Here is a 20,371-nt window from a genome sequence, read left to right as displayed (position 1 = left end):
TTTTGTATCCATGGGGGCCCAGCAACAGTCATTTGTGGAAAAACATAAAAAAATAAATTTAGAAATTTATTATTTTTTACCTTTATACAAAAACTATAATAGAATAAAAGTTGTACACTTTATTTAGATGTGCTTGTTTAATTATTTCATAATAATATGATCAATTGCTTTAATGTATCTTGTAAATAACTTAAAATACTGGCAGTTCAAAGATGAACATATTCAACTCTATAAATAAAAATCAGAGATCTCTCTCTCTCTCTCTCTCTCTCTCTCCCTCTCTCTCTCTCTCTAACACACACACAAATAAGTTCCTTATATTGTCTTAGGTAACTGTACCTACACATGCCATAAACTTGTATTTTCATCAATATTTCTAAATTAAAAACTCATGCCTTCTATGCCTTTAAAATGTTTTGCAAAATAAGGAACAGTTTCACTGACTAGTATTTCAAAAACAATAATGTCATGTTGGAATGACACTTTGTTTAGAACAGAAAGAAATTGGTAGCTTGTACCCAAATTTTTATTACACTGAAATGACAGTTTTTAACTTACTAAACAAGCACAGAATTACATTGATTAGCTGGTAAAAGTGTCATCTTAGATGATTGCTGACAATGAATGTTGATCAACAAGCTGTAATAGTGGTAAAATACAAGCAGCTTGCCAGACTGCATACATACACACAACTGCAGTGTCATATATACATTAATATTTTTCACTATGTGACTTTTTGCCAGTTACATTTCTGAATTATATTTCTCTTAAAATAGTTTGCATTTAGCTCTACGTATCATAAACTTTGTTGTTTTTCAATTTATAAGTCCAGCATTTGTAACTGCTTTTTCTCATTCGCTTGTGACTGCTGATAGCTGTTGTTGTACCTTTCTTTGCTGAACTAAATACACTTTAGCATGACATGTGAATAAATATCACAAAAATGAAATGCTGCTGAAAAGCCCTGTGAATTACCGTTAGACGCAAGTACTCTGCTTCATAAAATACATATGTAAAAGATACTTTGTTACACACACACATATCACCTTAAGCATAATTAATTTGTACATTACATGCACCTGCTTGGTTTGTAAAGGGATTTTGTATAGCATTTGTCAGCATTAGCATACATCTTTTACTTCTATGTTTTATCTTTGAATAATGCAGTGTATTAGGAAAATAGATTTGACTGTTGAATGATCGTCGCAAATTATCAGCGGTGATGAATACACAAATGGTGCACAATAGATGCTTCATAAACATTAACACATGTAAATAAGTCAGTGTTCCTGTTTACAACTGCATACACATAAATACAAGAATGTTTATTTTGTTTCTCTACAAATGCAGACAGGTCATAATCCCAATATTATCGCAAACACTGTAGTGATAGTAACTGATAGTCGAGTCCTTACATATTTTCCTCCACATGAAGGGAGGAATAATTAATAATCTACTTGGATTTACAATGAATGAATGAATTTCCCTGTAGAGGGAGTTATAACTTGCTGTACTCCCTTCGTATTCAAAAGAAAATAAAATTAATTTCAACCCTTAAGCAAGATTTAAAGTGTTTTAGGATTAATAAATTTTCATTTAGTGATTTCAATTTGTACAATTATTGTTGAAACAAAAAATTAACATTTGTGAGGAATGTTTCACAATTTATGCATGGATTCTTTTATTGACCAACAGTTTGTTTTTCCTTACTTAGAGAATTAGTTTCTCCACTTTTTCACAGTCGCCTTTCTTACAAGAACCTGTCAGAAGCAACATTTCATCATTGCAAAAATCCCAGAATTGCAAATATAGGCACCACTGCAATTATTTATTCAGCCTTTTACTTTCAGGGCACATCACTGTCATCGGAGATGGGTGTAACAGCTGTGATTTTTACAACATCTCCATTGCTGTTGTCTGTAACTTTATTGTTTAGTACTCCATGTGACAAGCGAGATGGGCTGGCTCTTGTTGAGTAGGTCACCACAGTTGACTTGCTGAGTTTAGTTGAAGCCCTCTTTGGACAGAATTTTTCCATAAGCATACGACGAATACGGTCTTTCCAGACGAATATAACGAATATGAGCACACCCTGCAGTGTGTTGCAGATGTCAGTTACATACCACACATAATCAGGTCCACCAACCAACCCTGATATTACTTCCATTGACCAATTCACACCCATGACGAGGAAAAGCTTCAGGTACAAATTAAACCTGGGGAAGAAGCACATGAAGTTCAGTCTTATTACAATAAATAAAAATCATTTACAGTGTAAAGAAGTCCTCTGTTTAATTGCTTTAACAGAACACAGTTTAATGAAACATTAGTCTTGACAATAAATATAATTACATTGATGGATGATAGTAGTGAACACGTAATAACAACTTTTGAACCAAGTTCCTTTCTCCTGATTATTATTTTAGTACACACACTTTAGGTTTTGTTTACATACATTGTAAACAAATTAATTCATCCATTTTTGTTTACTAAAGCACATATTACACTGTCAAAGATCTTTGAGAAATCTTTTATCAAATCTAGACCACACTAATTTTTATAAAAGGTTTGATAAAAGTACCCCATTACGCCATCAGAAACATTATAAAATGTCTTATAAAAGATATCTGACAATGTTCCTTTAGACCTACCCAGATAGCCATGCCTACTGATGCATCGCTTCTGGCACTCAGGGAGATGAGTCTGCACCATATTGAATCCACCTCATGGATTAAAAATGAGGCGGGTGAGCTGGCCAGCCTGGATGAGACTTTTAGGGAGTTTCTCACATCTAGCAAGGTACATACCAGGGTGGTTCCGATGCTCCACTTCATATATGAGCTTCTCAGACATTTAGAAACCATTTCCACACTTGCAAATGAGCTTATTCTACACTCCTGGAAATGGAAAAAAGAACACATTGACACCAGTGTGTCAGACCCACCATACTTGCTCCGGACACTGCGAGAGGGCTGTACAAGCAATGATCACACGCACGGCACAGCGGACACACCAGGATCCGCGGTGTTGGCCGTCGAATGGCGCTAGCTGCGCAGCATTTGTGCACCGCCGCCGTCAGTGTCAGCCAGTTTGCCGTGGCATACGGAGCTCCATCGCAGTCTTTAACACTGGTAGCATGCCGCGACAGCGTGGACGTGAACCGTATGTGCAGTTGACGGACTTTGAGCGAGGGCGTATAGTGGGCATGCGGGAGGCCGGGTGGACGTACCGCCGAATTGCTCAACACGTGGGGCGTGAGGTCTCCACAGTACATCGATGTTGTCGCCAGTGGTCAGCGGAAGGTGCACATGCCCGTCGACCTGGGACCGGACCACAGCGACGCACGGATGCACGCCAAGACCGTAGGATCCTACGCAGTGCCGTAGGGGACCGCACCGCCACTTCCCAGCAAATTAGGGACACTGTTGCTCCTGGGGTATCAGCGAGGACCATTTGCAACCGTCTTCATGAAGCTGGGCTACGGTCCCGCACACCGTTAGGCCGTCTTCCGCTCACGCCCCAACATCGTGCAGCCCGCCTCCAGTGGTGTCGCGACAGGCGTGAATGGAGGGACGAATGGAGACGTGTCGTCTTCAGCGATGAGAGTCGCTTCTGCCTTGGTGCCAATGATGGTCGTATGCGTGTTTGGCGCCGTGCAGGTGAGCGCCACAATCAGGACTGCATACGACCGAGGCACACAGGGCCAACACCCGGCATCATGGTGTGGGGAGCGATCTCCTACACTGGCCGTACACCACTGGTGATCGTCGAGGGGACACTGAATAGTGCACGGTACATCCAAACCGTCATCGAACCCATCGCTCTACCATTCCTAGACCGGCAAGGGAACTTGCTGTTCCAACAGGACAATGCACGTCCGCATGTATCCCGTGCCACCCAACGTGCTCTAGAAGGTGTAAGTCAACTACCCTGGCCAGCAAGATCTCCGGATCTGTCCCCCATTGAGCATGTTTGGGACTGGATGAAGCGTCGTCTCACGCGGTCTGCACGTCCAGCACGAACGCTGGTCCAACTGAGGCGCCAGGTGGAAATGGCATGGCAAGCCGTTCCACAGGACTACATCCAGCATCTCTACGATCGTCTCCATGGGAGAATAGCAGCCTGCATTGCTGCGAAAGGTGGATATACACTGTACTAGTGCCGACATTGTGCATGCTCTGTTGCCTGTGTCTATGTGCCTGTGGTTCTGTCAGTGTGATCATGTGATGTATCTGACCCCAGGAATGTGTCAATAAAGTTTCCCCTTCCTGGGACAATGAATTCACAGTGTTCTTATTTCAATTTCCAGGAGTGTAGATGCCGAGAGTTGAGGTACACAGATTCTGCCCTGGGGGGAAGTGATGGCATCAGGAAGAGCATTCAGCCACTGTCATTAACATTGCCACAATCCATGTAACAATGCCAACTTCACAGAGAAACGGGGAAAGATAAGGAAGAAGAAGAAGAAGATGATGATTTGACAACGTGCTTTTACAGCACAATATGGGCTTATGAATTTGTTAGCTTGGTTCTCTCTCTCTCTCTCTCTCTCTCTCTCTCTCTCTCTCTCTCTCTCTCTCTAACAATGAATAATGATGAGGACAGAGAAAATCTCTGATCCGGCCAGGAATTAAATCTGGTTGGCATTCAGCCTCATTGACCCTGCAGCTACTGAGATGGACGGGTTGGGTTAGCAACATTTGTGGGTTTAGATCTGCTCTTTATTTACGTGTGTTTTATGATGATTGTACAATATCTTGTTAACAGTATTGTCTCTTCCACAAATTCTCATCTAGGCAAATATTATACTTGAATATTTACTGTATAGGCTGCAAAAATTCATCTGTTCTGTGGCCTTCCTCTTTAACAAGTAATTTTCTCTGTATGGGGCATTGTGCATATGGCGAAGGATTGTGCACTGTAATGTAGTCTTTTGCCCCTGAACTTGATGTTGCAGATGGGGAAGCATTTGGTATTAAATTCTTTATTTATAGAAGACTCATTTATCATTGCATGCTGCTTGCAGTTATATAGTTGTCCTGTGTCTGTAGACTGATGTGAGATATGCAAACTAAACACCAGTGCCCACGAATCAATCTCCAAGCTTTTGTTCCCCACCAAATACATATGAGTGCAACACAAATGACATTCAAATCATTCATCATAATTGTCATGGGGTAATGCTCTTATTGAACTTGATTGCTCTTGTTTCTAGCCTCATTTCAGGCTTATATACAGGTGAGGCACACACACGCATATTAAAATGGTTCTGTGATAGCACAGTTCATAGTTGTATGGTGTATGATTGACGGTACTGTTCCTTCTTGAAAGATGCATTATGGGTAAAGATTATTGGGGGATTTTTGTGACAAACTACTTTCTGTGGTGCATATAACATTCCATAACATTGATTACGAGGTGCTGATTGCACCTCTACATCTGCATGATTACTCTGCAATTCACAATTAAGTGCTGGCAGAGGGTTCATCGAATCACGTTCAAGCTATTTCTTTACTGTTCCAGTCTTGAAAAGAGCGTAGAAAAAATGAACACTTAAATCTTTCTACGTGATCTCTGATTTCTCTTATTTTATTATGATGATCATTCCTCCTCATGTAGTTGGGCACCAACAAAATATTTTCAAGCTCTGAGGAGAAAGTTTGTGATTGAAATTTCATGAGAAGATCTTGCCTTTGTTTTAATGATTGCCACGCCAATTACGTACCATCAAATTCGTGATAGCACAAAATGAGCTGCCCTTCTATGAACTTTTTTAATGTCCCCCATTGATCCTATTTGGTGATTGCTAAATGTGGAGCTATTGTATTAGCATACTCTTCTGGCTGGTAAACCATCAGGACCAGAAGCCTTGCCTTTATTAAGTGATTTAAACTGATTTGCTGTACCAAGGATATCTGTTTGTAAGTTACTCATGTTGGCAGTTGTTCTTGGTTCAAATTCTGGAGTATTTACTTCATCTTTAAAGGTGCTCATAAAATGTTAAGTTTCTCCTTAACTGTGAATGTCTGTCCATCTGTCCTCTCTTTTAGTCTCTACCCACATTCTCACTTAATACCATTACCTTCTGAATAAAGACACCACATCTTAACCTTTTGACACTACATGCTCTACAATAATTTCTTCTTTAGGCTGACATTTATTTTAACACTGGTAAATAAAATACATTTTTCTCTTAATCTTTTATGCTTATTGACTTAACACTACTGAAGAAATATAATTACACCCACCTCTGTCTGTTGTCATCATCATGTCGTCTTGAATCAGTGCCTTTCAGCATAGCTGTTTCTCTTTTGAGCTGTGCAATTCTGATGGCAGTTAAAATGAACAAGATAATGTTACACAGAACCAGCACCCCAACAGGTCCATAAAAGTATGCCAGGATTGTAATGTCTGCAAATTGAAACAAACGTTTAACAGTTCATTCACTAGGTCAAGTTGTTGAACACTGCTATTATCAAACAGTTACAATGGTTGAAAAATGAATGTGTAATACATTAAATCCCAAATGAAAATAGGCAAGACTTGATGTGTTAATTATAACAAATTATTCCCAAATTATTATGTAGTACATACGATGAGGGATGACCTAAACTAGGTGATTATGTTTCCTCACATGATCATCAGTTATGGCAGAGGTAGCCAGATGTAAATGGTAATTTAACGTTTAAGCCATTTGTTCCATTGTCCACCAGGCTGATAAATCTCTTCCCACAGAAGTTATTACTCCACTTATAGGACTTAACTCACATCTAATTCCAAGCAGCTCTCGTTCATTGCAAAACTGTTTCCAGCGCAGTTTTTATTCAATCCGCCAAATGAGTGAAAGTTCACACATGAAAATATTTACGTTGTGTCCCCTTGGAATCCTCACAAATGGAGTTATTATTTTTAGTGCCAATAAATTTGTAAACTGGTGAGGGGTACATGTCATGTATTTGGCCACAACACTTACAATGTTCTAAAGTCCAATGTTTCCATTTTTTTAATACAAGAAAATTATGGAAATTGCTTAATGGTGAATGAAAATATATATGTTATTAGGGACTATAGTGGTACAGTAGCCCACTTATATTTATGAGACGAATATTAATCATTTTTTATCAGCTAGAAATGTAATAACAATTATTCAACATCTCAAAAGTCCCCTCTCTAAAATATTTTGGCATCTGATACGTTTTCATTGCATTGTTCATGTTATAAATGACCATACAACTGAAAGGAAGAAATAAGCTGTGTTTCATTTATGAGAAACAATTAAATATAATGTGCAAGTTATCAGAAATGTTTACTATCTGCCAGTATTCATTATACTACAACTGTAGTTTCACTTGCTTTTAAAATACATTTTGCTATAAAACACTGTTTTTACTGTTTCTGTATTGGCTTCTGGCACACAGCTTGCATGTTTACTCATCTCCGACTTTTGCCACTTAGTTTTATGAACAGTTTTTCTGCATAAGAGAACCTAGTATTTCCTAACAACTTTTATAGACATTTAGGGAGTTGAAGGATGAATAGTTCTTAGAATTCCTCTTGTTGTGACACCCAGATCATGTCATGTGTTCTTCCTGTCCATTGCATCAAGCAGATTCAATCTGTGAATACTTTTTCTCCAGATTTTTCAGAATATCGGAAACTCCTATGATAGTGGTGTCTCATGATGTATTATCTTACAATTCGAGTGTCAATTTGTGGATTGAACCTTGAATTCGTACTGCACATCTTGGTAGTTGTATATTAAGACTGATTGTGATTTGATTAAAATTTAATATTCTTTTGTAACAATACATCAGATACCTGAATAATGATAGCATATTATGAGAATTTTCACTTCAATCCTTTCTCTTCAAGACATTTTTCACATGATTAATCACAATACATGAATGCTTATGGGGATGAAAACAGCATTATTAACTTCATTTTCATCACTAAAACTACAATGAGCATGCAAATTACTATTAAATTGGCTGTTTATTGAATGACTGTGCTGCCTTCGGCATGGTAACACTCCTTGAAGATAATTTCTACAGCATGGCTCTCCATTACTTGCTGGTATGTATGTTACTATGATTGCTTTTGTGGGAGGTCCTTGTAAGGAAAGACAAGTAATCACTTAAAATAAGCATTGTGTGATGTACTGACACATTCTGCTGCTTCACTGACAATCTTCTCTCCCATTATGAAGTTGTACTAATGATCTTGATCACGAAGAATACTGACTGATGTTTCTTCAAACAATTTCAGAGCTCCTCTGATGATGGCTACACTTTCTCTTAGTGATAAACTGACCCAGTATAAGAGTCCCTTGTGCCCATTAGAAAAATTCAGTATGTATTTTGTGAAAAAGTGGTGTTTTAATTTTATCATAACATTGTAATTTGTAGTTAAGCCAACTAAATTTTTATATCTTTCAAGTATGGCTGCTTTCTTCATGACCAACCCGCAAAACAGTTCTTTCATTACCAGTCTATCAGTCCCCAGCGAAAATGGTACACATTATCATCTTGAGTGCATATTTAATCAGTTTTCATGCAAAAAAGTAAATGGTGCTCAAATTGTTGAGAATTAATATTCCCTCTAGATGATTGTTGTTCATTAAATTACCCTGATATCAGCTAATGTATTTTTCATAACTTCATTTTGCTTGACTCAGACAACCAGACTGAATATTCTGCATATCTGATGAAACAGTAGTAATACCTACCATCAGGAAACCAACATTTCTTCACACCAAACTGTGGTCTCAGTAAACCATCAGGAATGTCATTGTGGAACTGCATAACAAGTGTCACACTTAGCAAAATTAGAGGGCAGCCCCATGAGTATATAGAGTAGATGATGAATTTCTTGTGCTCCCTTTCTCTGGCTGTCCCACGCAATGATCGGAATCCACTGCAAAAAAGGAACAGAAACATAAGTAAAACCTTCAGGCTTTCCCAGCGATCTAATGACATCTTGGGTTGTCGGGTGTTCTGCCGGATATCAGCGTCGTACTTGCACGATATTTCGGTCACGTAGCTCGTAACCTTCATCAGGTGCGACCTGAGACTGCTCCTTGAGTGGACCTGGTCCAGTATTTATGCCTATTGCCTTCCCCCTCCACCAACGGCTGCAGGCGCTTCCTATGTGGTCCGCGCCCATTCCCTGCGACCTGCTGGAGCGTTGCTGCTCCATTTTCTGTTCGCTGCGGTTCTAGGTGTTTCCTCTGCGGTCCGCGCCCACCAAACCTGCTCCTAGGGGTTTCATCTACGGTCTGGGGTACCAAGCATTCCCCCCGCTGTCCGCGCCCGCTTACCACGACCTGTTGGAGCATTGCCGCTCCGTTTTTCGTCCGCTGCGGCTCTGGATGTTCCCTCTGCGGTCCGCGCCCACCAGTCCCACTTCTGGGTGTTCCATCTTCGGTCTGGTGCGCCTGGCAGTCCGTCAGGGGCTCGTTTTCCATCTCCATGTCTCTGGTTCTTCTGTTTGTGTAGTGTTGCAGCTGGCCCCATTGCTCCTTTAACAATTCCAGAGTCGGATCCCAGGCTCTGCTTAGCTGGTACCCTGTGTCACGGTTCATAAGATTGTCAGCCATTTTAATTTCTATCTATTCTCTTATAACACTGTCCCAAAATCTGGGTGTTTGTGCTAGAATCTTGGTATCCTCATACTTCATGGCATGATCTAGTTCTAGACAGTGTTCAGCAATGGCTGACTTAGTCACCTGTCTTAATCTAGTGTGCCTCTGATGTTCTTTGCACCTGATCTCCACAGTTCTTGTCGTCTGGCCAATGTAGGACATGCCACATTGACAAGGTATATTGTAAATCCCTGGTTTTTGTAACCCCAGGTCGTCTTTGACACTCCCCAGCAGTCCCCCGATCTTGTTGGATGGACAGAAAACACACTTGATATTGTGTTTACGGAGGATCCTACTGATTCTGGCAGAAATAGAGCCAGCATAGGGCAGATATGCCACCTTCTTTGCTTCATCTTGGTCTTCTTCAGGAACCTGTGGTATAGTGGCTGGTTGGAATGCCCTCTCAATTTGTCTGTCCGTGTATCCATTCTTGGAGAAAACTGTTTTGAGACGTTCTATCTCTATGGGTAGATTCTCTTGGTCTGACAGGGCACGTGCTCTGTGGACCAAAGTCTTCAGAACCCCATTCTTCTGTGCAGGGTGGTGACAGCTGCTGGCCTGCAGATATAAATCAGTGTGTGTTGGTTTTCGGTACACACTGTGGCCAATTGATCCATCTGCTTTCCTCTGGACTAGTACATCCAGAAATGGCAGCTGGCCATTCTTCTCCAGTTCCATGGTGAACTTGATATTAGGGTGGCATGAGTTAAGATCTTCAAGAAACTCATTGAGCCTGTCCATCCCATGTGGCCAGATCATGATGGTGTCATCCACATACCTAAAGAAGCATGTGGGTTTCAATGTGGCTGGTTTCTGTACAGGAAATACGTGGATGTCAGTGTATGACTGAACAGGTCCAACAGAGCACCGTCAAATTTCTCTGCAATCAGTTCTAGTGAGTCCTTCAGTTTTGATGTGGTATCGCTGTTCACCAGGGTCCCACTGAAGGGCTCACTAGAACTGATTGCAGAGAAATTTGACGGTGCTCTGTTGGATCTGTTCAGTCATACACTGACATCCATGTATTTCCTGTACAGAAACCAGCCACATTGAAACCCACATGCTTCTTTAGGTATGTGGATGACACCTTCATGATCTGGCCACATGGGATGGACAGGCTCAATGAGTTTCTTGAAGATCTTAACTCATGCCACCCTAATATCAAGTTCACCATGGAACTGGAGAAGAATGGCCAGCTGCCATTTCTGGATGTACTAGTCCAGAGGAAAGCAGATGGATCAATTGGCCACAGTGTGTACCGAAAACCAACACACACTGATTTATATCTGCAGGCCAGCAGCTGTCACCACCCTGCACAGAAGAATGGGGTTCTGAAGACTTTGGTCCACAGAGCACGTGCCCTGTCAGACCAAGAGAATCTACCCATAGAGATAGAACGTCTCAAAACAGTTTTCTCCAAGAATGGATACACGGACAGACAAATTGAGAGGGCATTCCAACCAGCCACTATACCACAGGTTCCTGAAGAAGACCAAGATGAAGCAAAGAAGGTGGCATATCTGCCCTATGCTGGCTCTATTTCTGCCAGAATCAGTAGGATCCTCCGTAAACACAATATCAAGTGTGTTTTCTGTCCATCCAACAAGATCGGGGGACTGCTGGGGAGTGTCAAAGACGACCTGGGGTTACAAAAACCAGGGATTTACAATATACCTTGTCAATGTGGCATGTCCTACATTGGCCAGACGACAAGAACTGTGGAGATCAGGTGCAAAGAACATCAGAGGCATACTAGATTAAGACAGGTGACTAAGTCAGCCATTGCTGAACACTGTCTAGAACTAGATCATGCCATGAAGTATGAGGATACCAAGATTCTAGCACAAACACCCAGATTTTGGGACAGTGTTATAAGAGAATAGATAGAAATTAAAATGGCTGACAATCTTATGAACCGTGACACAGGGTACCAGCTAAGCAGAGCCTGGGATCCGACTCTGGAATTGTTAAAGGAGCAACGGGGCCAGCTGCAACACTACACAAACAGAAGAACCAGAGACATGGAGATGGAAAACGAGCCCCTGACGGACTGCCAGGCGCACCAGACCGAAGATGGAACACCCAGAAGTGGGACTGGTGGGCGCGGACCGCAGAGGGAACATCCAGAGCCGCAGCGGACGAAAAACGGAGCGGCAATGCTCCAACAGGTCGTGGTAAGCGGGCGCGGACAGCGGGGGGAATGCTTGGTACCCCAGACCGTAGATGAAACCCCTAGGAGCAGGTTTGGTGGGTGCGGACCGCAGAGGGAACACCTAGAACCGCAGCGAACGGAAAATGGAGCAGCAACGCTCCAGCAGGTCGCAGGGAATGGGCGCGGACCACATAGGAAGCGCCTGCAGCCGTTGGTGGAGGGGGAAGGCAATAGGCATAAATACTGGACCAGGTCCACTCAAGGAGCAGTCTCAGGTCGCACCTGATGAAGGTTACGAGCTATGTGACCGAAATATCGTGCAAGTACGACGCTGATATCCGGCAGAACACCCGACAATCCAAGATGTCATAAGTAAACCCGATTTTTATATTAAAAAAACTGGACAGCCAATCACTCACTCACAGCTCAATGGAATGGTGAATTATATTTAGGCACACATAAAGCTATAACATAGCATCCTAAAACACACACACACAACCCATTTTATTTTATTTGTATGTATGAATTTGGCAGCTATGGACCGCATACAACTTAAGACTTATGGTGTTTCTTTTTCTTCCATTCTTCCCAGTACTTCTTCATTTTCTCGCCAACTGCTCGTCTCTGCTTATCTGTCCACACTCACTTGGGTCCAGGTTTTGGCTCATCTTCTTCATAGTTTGCATTTTCTATCAGTAGCCTGAAGTGATTCCTGTCACGTATTATTTCTTCTGTAACACCTATTTTGTTGGCATCTTTCTTTACTGCTTCTATCCATCCTACAGTTTTTTTCAGCTTACTAATGTAATTAAAAATTTTCTTTGTAATTGTTTCTTCCACTCTTTTTAAATGTCCATAAAATTTTAGCCGTCTCTTCCTCATTGTATCTGTGATCTTTTCTGTATTTTTGTATAAGTCTTCATTTCTCCTTTTAATCTACCTACACTCCTGGAAATTGAAATAAGAACACCGTGAATTCATTGTCCCAGGAAGGGGAAACTTTATTGACACATTCCTGGGGTCAGATACATCACATGATCACACTGACAGAACCACAGGCACATAGACACAGGCAACAGAGCATGCACAATGTCGGCACTAGTACAGTGTATATCCACCTTTCGCAGCAATGCAGGCTGCTATTCTCCCATGGAGACGATCGTAGAGATGCTGGATGTAGTCCTGTGGAACGGCTTGCCATGCCATTTCCACCTGGCGCCTCAGTTGGACCAGCGTTCGTGCCGGACGTGCAGACCGCGTGAGACGACGCTTCATCCAGTCCCAAACATGCTCAATGGGGGACAGATCCGGAGATCTTGCTGGCCAGGGTAGTTGACTTACACCTTCTAGAGCACGTTGGGTGGCACGGGATACATGCAGACGTGCATTGTCCTGTTGGAACAGCAAGTTCCCTTGCCGGTCTAGGAATGGTAGAACGATGGGTTCGATGACGGTTTGGATGTACCGTGCACTATTCAGTGTCCCCTCGACGATCACCAGTGGTGTACGGCCAGTGTAGGAGATCGCTCCCCACACCATCATGCCGGGTGTTGGCCCTGTGTGCCTCGGTCGTATGCAGTCCTGATTGTGGCGCTCACCTGCACGGCGCCAAACACGCATACGACCATCATTGGCACCAAGGCAGAAGCGACTCTCATCGCTGAAGACGACACGTCTCCATTCGTCCCTCCATTCACGCCTGTCGCGACACCACTGGAGGCGGGCTGCACGATGTTGGGGCGTGAGCGGAAGACGGCCTAACGGTGTGCGGGACCGTAGCCCAGCTTCATGGAGACGGTTGCGAATTGTCCTCGCCGATACCCCAGGGGCAACAGTGTCCCTAATTTGCTGGGAAGTGGCGGTGCGGTCCCCTACGGCACTGCGTAGGATCCTACGGTCTTGGCGTGCATCCGTGCGTCGCTGCGGTCCGGTCCCAGGTCGACGGGCACGTGCACCTTCCGCCGACCACTGGCGACAACATCGATGTACTGTGGAGACCTCACGCCCCACGTGTTGAGCAATTCGGCGGTACGTCCACCCGGCCTCCCGCATGCCCACTATACGCCCTCGCTCAAAGTCCGTCAACTGCACATACGGTTCACGTCCACGCTGTCGCGGCATGCTACCAGTGTTAAAGACTGCGATGGAGCTCCGTATGCCACGGCAAACTGGCTGACACTGACGGCGGCGGTGCACAAATGCTGCGCAGCTAGCGCCATTCGACGGCCAACACCGCGGTTCTTGGTGTGTCTGCTGTGCCGTGCGTGTGATCATTGCTTGTACAGCCCTCTCTCAGTGTCCGGAGCAAGTATGGTGTGTCTGACACACCGGTGTCAATGTGTTCTTTTTTCCATTTCCAGGAGTGTATTTTCCTTGTTTTTGTCAGGACCTAGAATTTTTCTTAGTAATATTCTCTCTCTTTTTTTTAGTTCTCTTAATTCACCTTTCTTATTCAATGTTAGGCACTCTGATCCTCACGTTACTTGTGTCCTAATAACTGAATTCTAATGTCTAATCTTTGCCTGTATGGATACTGATTTCTTATTGTAGTAGTTTTGTGTTAATTTATATGCAAATCCTAACTTTTTTATTCTTTCTTTATTTGTTGTGTTATCCAATCCATTGGCTTGGATCCACTCCCCCAGGTATTTGAATCTATCAACTCTCTTAATTTTTCCATACTTTGTTTTCATAAACTTTACTGTATTATGTTTGTGTTCTATATACTCGGTTTTTTCATAGGATATTTTTAGCCCAGTCTTTTCAGCAATCTCGTGTAACAGATCAAGCATAACTATTGCGTCTGTTCAGTTTTCAGTTATCAATGCCATATCATCTGCAAAGGCTAAACATTTCACTTCAAATTTGTTCTTTCCTTGGCCTATGCTTGTACCCTTTGTGCCTCTGTTTTTTAATGTGCTTTCCCATGTTTTTACTATTTTATCTAAAACCAAGTGAAAGAGAATTGGGGACAGTCCATCTCCTTGTCGAACTCCTGTTTTGATTTTGAATAGTTCAGAAATTTCGCCTTGAAACTTAATTCTTGATGTTGTATCTGTGAGCGTTTGTTCAACAAGTCTTCTGGCGTTTTCATCTATACCTGATTCATAAAGTATCTGGAATAGTGTTTGTCAGTCAACTGAGTTGTAGGCCTTCTTGAAGTCTACGAAAGTAACTACTGTATTTTTATTTTGTATAGCTCTCACTCTCAAAATTGTTTTTAAATTAAGAATCTGTTCTGCACATGATCTACCTTTTCTAAATCCTGCTTGTTAATCTCCTATATTAGATCCTGCTTGTTCTCCTATTCTATTTAAAAGTGCTTTAGAAAGCATTTTGTATGTCACTGGTAACAAGGATATGCCCTTGTAGTTGTTGGTGTCTGTTTTATCTCCTTTTTTATGGAGAGGATGGATCAATGCTTGTTTCCACATTTCTGCTACTATCCCATCCTCTCCTGGTGCTTTGTTATTCTTCAATGCTTTGATAATCTTTTCTATTTCTTCTACTGTAGGTGGTTCCGATGGTGGATTGTAATCTATCATTAGGCTCCTCACAATTTTATAGATTTTCAAAGTATTCAGCTAAAATTTAACAGTTCTCTTTAGTGCTTAAGAACATTTTTTTTCATTTTTTATCTTTAAAATGTAAAATTGGTGACTGGAATCCCATTAAAACTTCTCTGAAAGTCTTATAGAAGTCTCTAGTTTTGTTCCTTTTAAAGTCTGAATACATTTCTTCAAATCTGTCTTTGTCATATTTTATTTTCACTGATCTGATGATTTTTGCCGCCTTTTTCCTTTCTTCTTTAAACTCTTCCCAGTATTCATATTTCTTATTACTGTTCTATTTTTTCCATGCCTTTAGTCGATTGTCAATTGCTTCATCACACAGCTCGTTCCACCATCTGTGTCTTGGTATTCTTCGTGGTTGTCCCGTTTCTTTAAGTGTTTCTTTAATTTCGTCCCAATCATCCATTTGTCTTGTGTTGAGTATAGCACAGAATTTGTCCTGATTTTGCATGAGAAATTTAGTGTTTACTCTCAGAAATCTTCTTGGTTTTGGTTTAAGTTTGTTCGGTTGGAACATGGTCTTTATTTCAGTCAGATAATGGTCTGAGTCTATGTTTAGGCCCTTCCTCACTCTGACATCCAAGATTTCCTTGTAGTTGCGAGTCGTTATTGCCATATGGTCCAACTGATATTCACCTTGATCTGGATTAGGTGATACCCACATTTGTTTCTTTCTTGCAAGTTTCCTGAAACGTGTCGACATTAGTTTTAGATTAAATTGTTTACAAAAATCTGTGAGTCTTTCCCCATTTCTGTTGGTTCTTGCATGTGCTGGATAATCTCCAACTACTGATTTAAATTTTATTTCTTTGCCAACTTGTGCATTAAAGTCACCCACTATAATTTTTATATGTTATTTATACACTACAGGCCATTAAAATTGCTACACCACAAAGATGACGTGCTACAGATGTGAAATTTAACCGACAGGAAGAAGATGCTGTGATATACAAATGATTAGCTTTTCAGAGCATTCACACAAGGTTGGCGCCGGTGGCGACACCTACAACGTGCTGACACGAGGAAAGTTTCCAACTGATTTCTCATACACAAACAGCAGTTGACCAGCGTTGCCTGGTGAAACATTGTTTTGATGCCTCGTGTAAGGAGGAGAAATGTGTGCCATCACGTTTCCGACTTTGATAAAGGTCGGATTGTTGCCTATCGCGATTGCGGTTTATCGTATCGTGACATTGCTGCTTACGTTGGTCGAGATCCAATGACTGTTAGCAGAATATGGAATTGGTGGGTTCAGAAGGGTAATATGGAATGCCGTGCTGGATCCCAACGGCCTCGTATCACTAGCAGTCAAGATGACAGGCATCTTATCCGCATGGCTGTAATGGATTGTGCAGCCACGTCTCGATCCCTGAGTCAACAGATGGGGATGTTTGCAAGACAACAACCATCTGCACGAACAGTCTTATGACGTTTGCAGCAGCATGGACTATCACCTCAGAGAGCATGGCTGTGATTACCCTTGATGCTGCATCACAGACAGGAGCGCCTGCAGTGGTGTACTCAATGACGAATCTGGGTGCACGAATGGCAGGACGTCATTTTTTCTGATGAATCCAGGTTCTGTTTACAGCATCATTATGGTCACGTCCTTGTTTGGCAACATCACGGAAAACACACATTGGAAGCGTGTATTTGTCATAGCCCTACTGGTGTATCACCCGACGTGATGGTATGGGGTGCCATTGGTTACACGTCTTGGTCACCTCTTGTTCGCATTGACGGCACTTTGAACAGAGGACGTTACATTTCAGATGTGTTACGACCTGTGGCTCTGTCCTTCATTTGATCCCTGCGAAACCCTACATTTTAACAGGATAATGCACGACTGCATGTTGCAGGTCCTGTACGGGCCTTTCTGGATACAGAAAATGTTCGACTGCTGCCCTGGCCAGCACATTCTCCAGATCTCTCACCAATTGAAAACATCTGGTCAATGGTGGCTGAGCCACTGGCTCGTCACAATACACCAGTCACTACTCTTAATTAACTGTGGTATCGTGTTGAAGCTGAATGGGCAGCTGTATCTGTGTACGCCATCCAAGCTCTGTTTGACTCAATGCCCAGGCGTATCAAGGCCATTATTACTGCCAGAGGTGGTTGATTTCTCAGGATCTATGCACCCAAATTGTGTGAAAATGTAATCACATGTCAGTTGTAGTATAATATATATGTCCAATGAATACCCGTTTATCATCTGCATTTCTTCTTGGTGTAGCAATTTTAATGGCCATTAGTGTATACAAGGCTCACAAATGTTTATATGCACTACTATTTAAGCTAATAATGTGACATTAGTTCTTCTGCACCCCTTTATGTGTACAAAGCCATACATTCCTCAAACTTTTACCAGATGCTGTGTGTTCTGTACATAATAACATAAAATTGTTGTAATAATTGGAGCACTAGCAATGAAATATGGTACTGATTTGCTTCGTATGTTATGAAGATGTTGTATGCCAGTTCTTTCATTGCCATGAACAATTAAAACACATTCTCATTTTGTGTGCAAATATGTCATCAGTATTTCTACAAAATTGCTCAGGGGTTTTTTCTTGGGGAGGTATTGCATCATGTTATTCCACTAGTGCAATGCTTGTTGAAGACCACTGGGAGCCCAGGTAATTGTGCTGTGTGGTCTTGGACAAATTTATAGTTGGGAAGGTTTGCCTAAGAATGTGCATAACATCTCATAGATGTCCACAGGGGTTGATACACCAAGAGGAAGCACTTATCCTAGGCACTTATATTCCACATGAATCTGAAATAGAAACTATTTATTGCAGAATTTCCATGCATTTCTAGAATTATAGTCCGTTATTCGATTAAGCCAAAGGATCAACTGGCATTATATAGCCAATAGTGAATTCTGTGTCTTTAGCATTCACTACGTATACTTAGGTTTGTTTCCTCCTCACAACATTCATGAGAATTTATGCAACTTACTTTGTCACAAACTAGGTTTTGACACTGTCCTACAGTCGCCGCAACAGCAAATCTTTACAGGTCATTGTCAAATACAGTCATCAATTTTTTCTATGTCACTTCTGTGTCTCTTGGCAATTCTTGGAGCACTCCTCTTCTCTCTCATCAGCATAACATAAATATGGCTATTTTATACATACATTTGCCCGAGTCCTCCTAAGAGATCCCCCCCCCCCCTGCCCACACACACACACACACACACACACACACACACAAAATTTATCATCACAGCAGAGCAGCATAATTGTTTATTTAAATATTCTGTTGGTTCTTTTATGCGTGTTAAAGAATATATAAATGTAGATTACATCAAACATAGTACAGTTATTTTACAAACACAATTTCAGGGAAAATAAATAAATACAAGTAAAATGTAACAGAAGCAAAGTGATAAAAGACATCATACAAGGATTAGTATAGGTTGCACAATACCTAACAAACACACTGTAAAAATATATGCATAAAAGGTCTATATTTATCTGTTGAAAAATTCATGTAATGAATAAAAAGTTTTTTCAAGTGAAAATGTCTTTAAGTTATTTTTAAATAATGCAATATTATTATGTTGATCTTTGATGTAGCTTGCCAGTAAATTTGATATTGTAATAGTAGAATGCTGTACACCTTTCTGTACCTGAGTCAGATTTTTGATTGGTTGGTTGGTTGTTTTGGGGGAGGACCAAACACCAAGGTCATCGGTTCCATTGGATTAGGGATTGATGAAGAAGGAAATCAGCCATGCCCTTTCATTAGGAACCATCCTGGCATTTGTCTGAAGTGATTTAGGGAAATCACGGAAAACCTAAATCAGGATGGCTGGACGCAAGTATTAACCTTTGTCCTCCCTAATGTGAGTGCAATGTGCTAATCGCCGCACCACCTTGCTCAGTCAGATTTTTAATTTTCTTGTATAGTGGTAATGGTACATTTAATTGGTTCCTTAGAGCACAGGATTGTCATCTATGAAACTCATAATCAAATAAATATCTTGGAAAGTGGTACTAAGTATCCCTATTTCCTTAAAGAGATTATGACAGTGGGGTCTCAGAGGAACTCTGCACATAGATCACACAATGTTCTACTGCAGAAAGAAATTTTTTTATGTATGTGAATTGCCCCAGAAGATAATTCCATGACAAAGAATAGACTGGAAGTACCTAAAGTATGTGGACTTTGTGACACTGATATCTCCAAATTGTGAAATTTTCATGGTGGAAAAAGTAGCCGAGGACAATCTTTTTTATGGCCTGGGAGAACATGATTTCCTTAGCCAGCCCTACTGCCTATGTGGAGGCCTAAGGATTTGGTGTAGTGTACCGTTTATATTTGCTGACTGTCATGTACAATAGATATCCTCTCTGGAAACTTGCAAATACAGTTGAATTGGATGTAATTGGTCAGGTTTTACTGTTAGTGAGTTTACTTTGAATTAAGTAATTGTGAAAGTAATTTGTTGGTGTCAGTCTCTAGATCAGTGCCCTGTTTGTTGTTTATCACAATGCTAGTATTGTCAGAAACCTTAGTGACCTTGCATGTTTTGTTTTATAGTATGACCTTTCCTTGTCTGAACTGACAGTTCAGTACATCTGTGTCAAACTACTAACAATGGTTATAATATATATTGGCAGTGCACTATAGATTGACCAACGATCATTGAGTATCTTACCATCATTGTGTGTGCTGCTTATTTTTAGGTATGAAGTTTTTTTACATATTCATGTACACTCTCCAAAATACGGAAAAGTCACCCAGAACCCTAGGTCAAGGGAGACTTACTGGACAGGATGAGAAGGAGCCTTTCCTGACCCCTGACCCAGGGTTCTGGCTCCAAAAGCTTGCAAGCTGTAATACCTTTTTATATGTGCGTTTCCCACCATCGCTTGGCGGGTAGATTTATTATTTATTCAAGTAATTATAATTTCAAAAATTGATTATTTTTTTTGTTATACTAGTATACACTAAGAAAATATGTATACATTTTAGGGCTGAAAGTAATTTTTCTGC

General features: G+C 41.3%; 1 protein-coding gene across 5 annotated transcripts in view; it reads right to left on the bottom strand.

Annotated features, from left to right (window-relative positions):
- Window positions 1-53: 53 nt before the first annotated feature.
- Window positions 54-20,371, bottom strand: part of LOC126473763 (G-protein coupled receptor Mth2-like) — a 641,204-nt gene continuing 620,886 nt past the window's right edge. For all 5 annotated transcript variants that reach the window (XM_050101033.1, XM_050101049.1, XM_050101059.1 and 2 more), the window contains 3 exons: window positions 8,726-8,913; window positions 6,249-6,411; window positions 54-2,216 (listed from right to left, as the gene is read on the bottom strand). In XM_050101033.1, the coding sequence (XP_049956990.1) occupies window positions 1,847-2,216; window positions 6,249-6,411; window positions 8,726-8,913 (721 nt within the window). In that variant the 3' untranslated portion in view covers window positions 54-1,846. The remainder of the gene's footprint in view (window positions 2,217-6,248; window positions 6,412-8,725; window positions 8,914-20,371) is intronic.

This window comes from Schistocerca serialis, chromosome 1 (genome assembly GCF_023864345.2).
Source record: "Schistocerca serialis cubense isolate TAMUIC-IGC-003099 chromosome 1, iqSchSeri2.2, whole genome shotgun sequence".
NCBI lineage: Eukaryota > Metazoa > Arthropoda > Insecta > Orthoptera > Acrididae > Schistocerca > Schistocerca serialis.
This window is presented reverse-complemented; position numbering and strand designations above follow the sequence as displayed.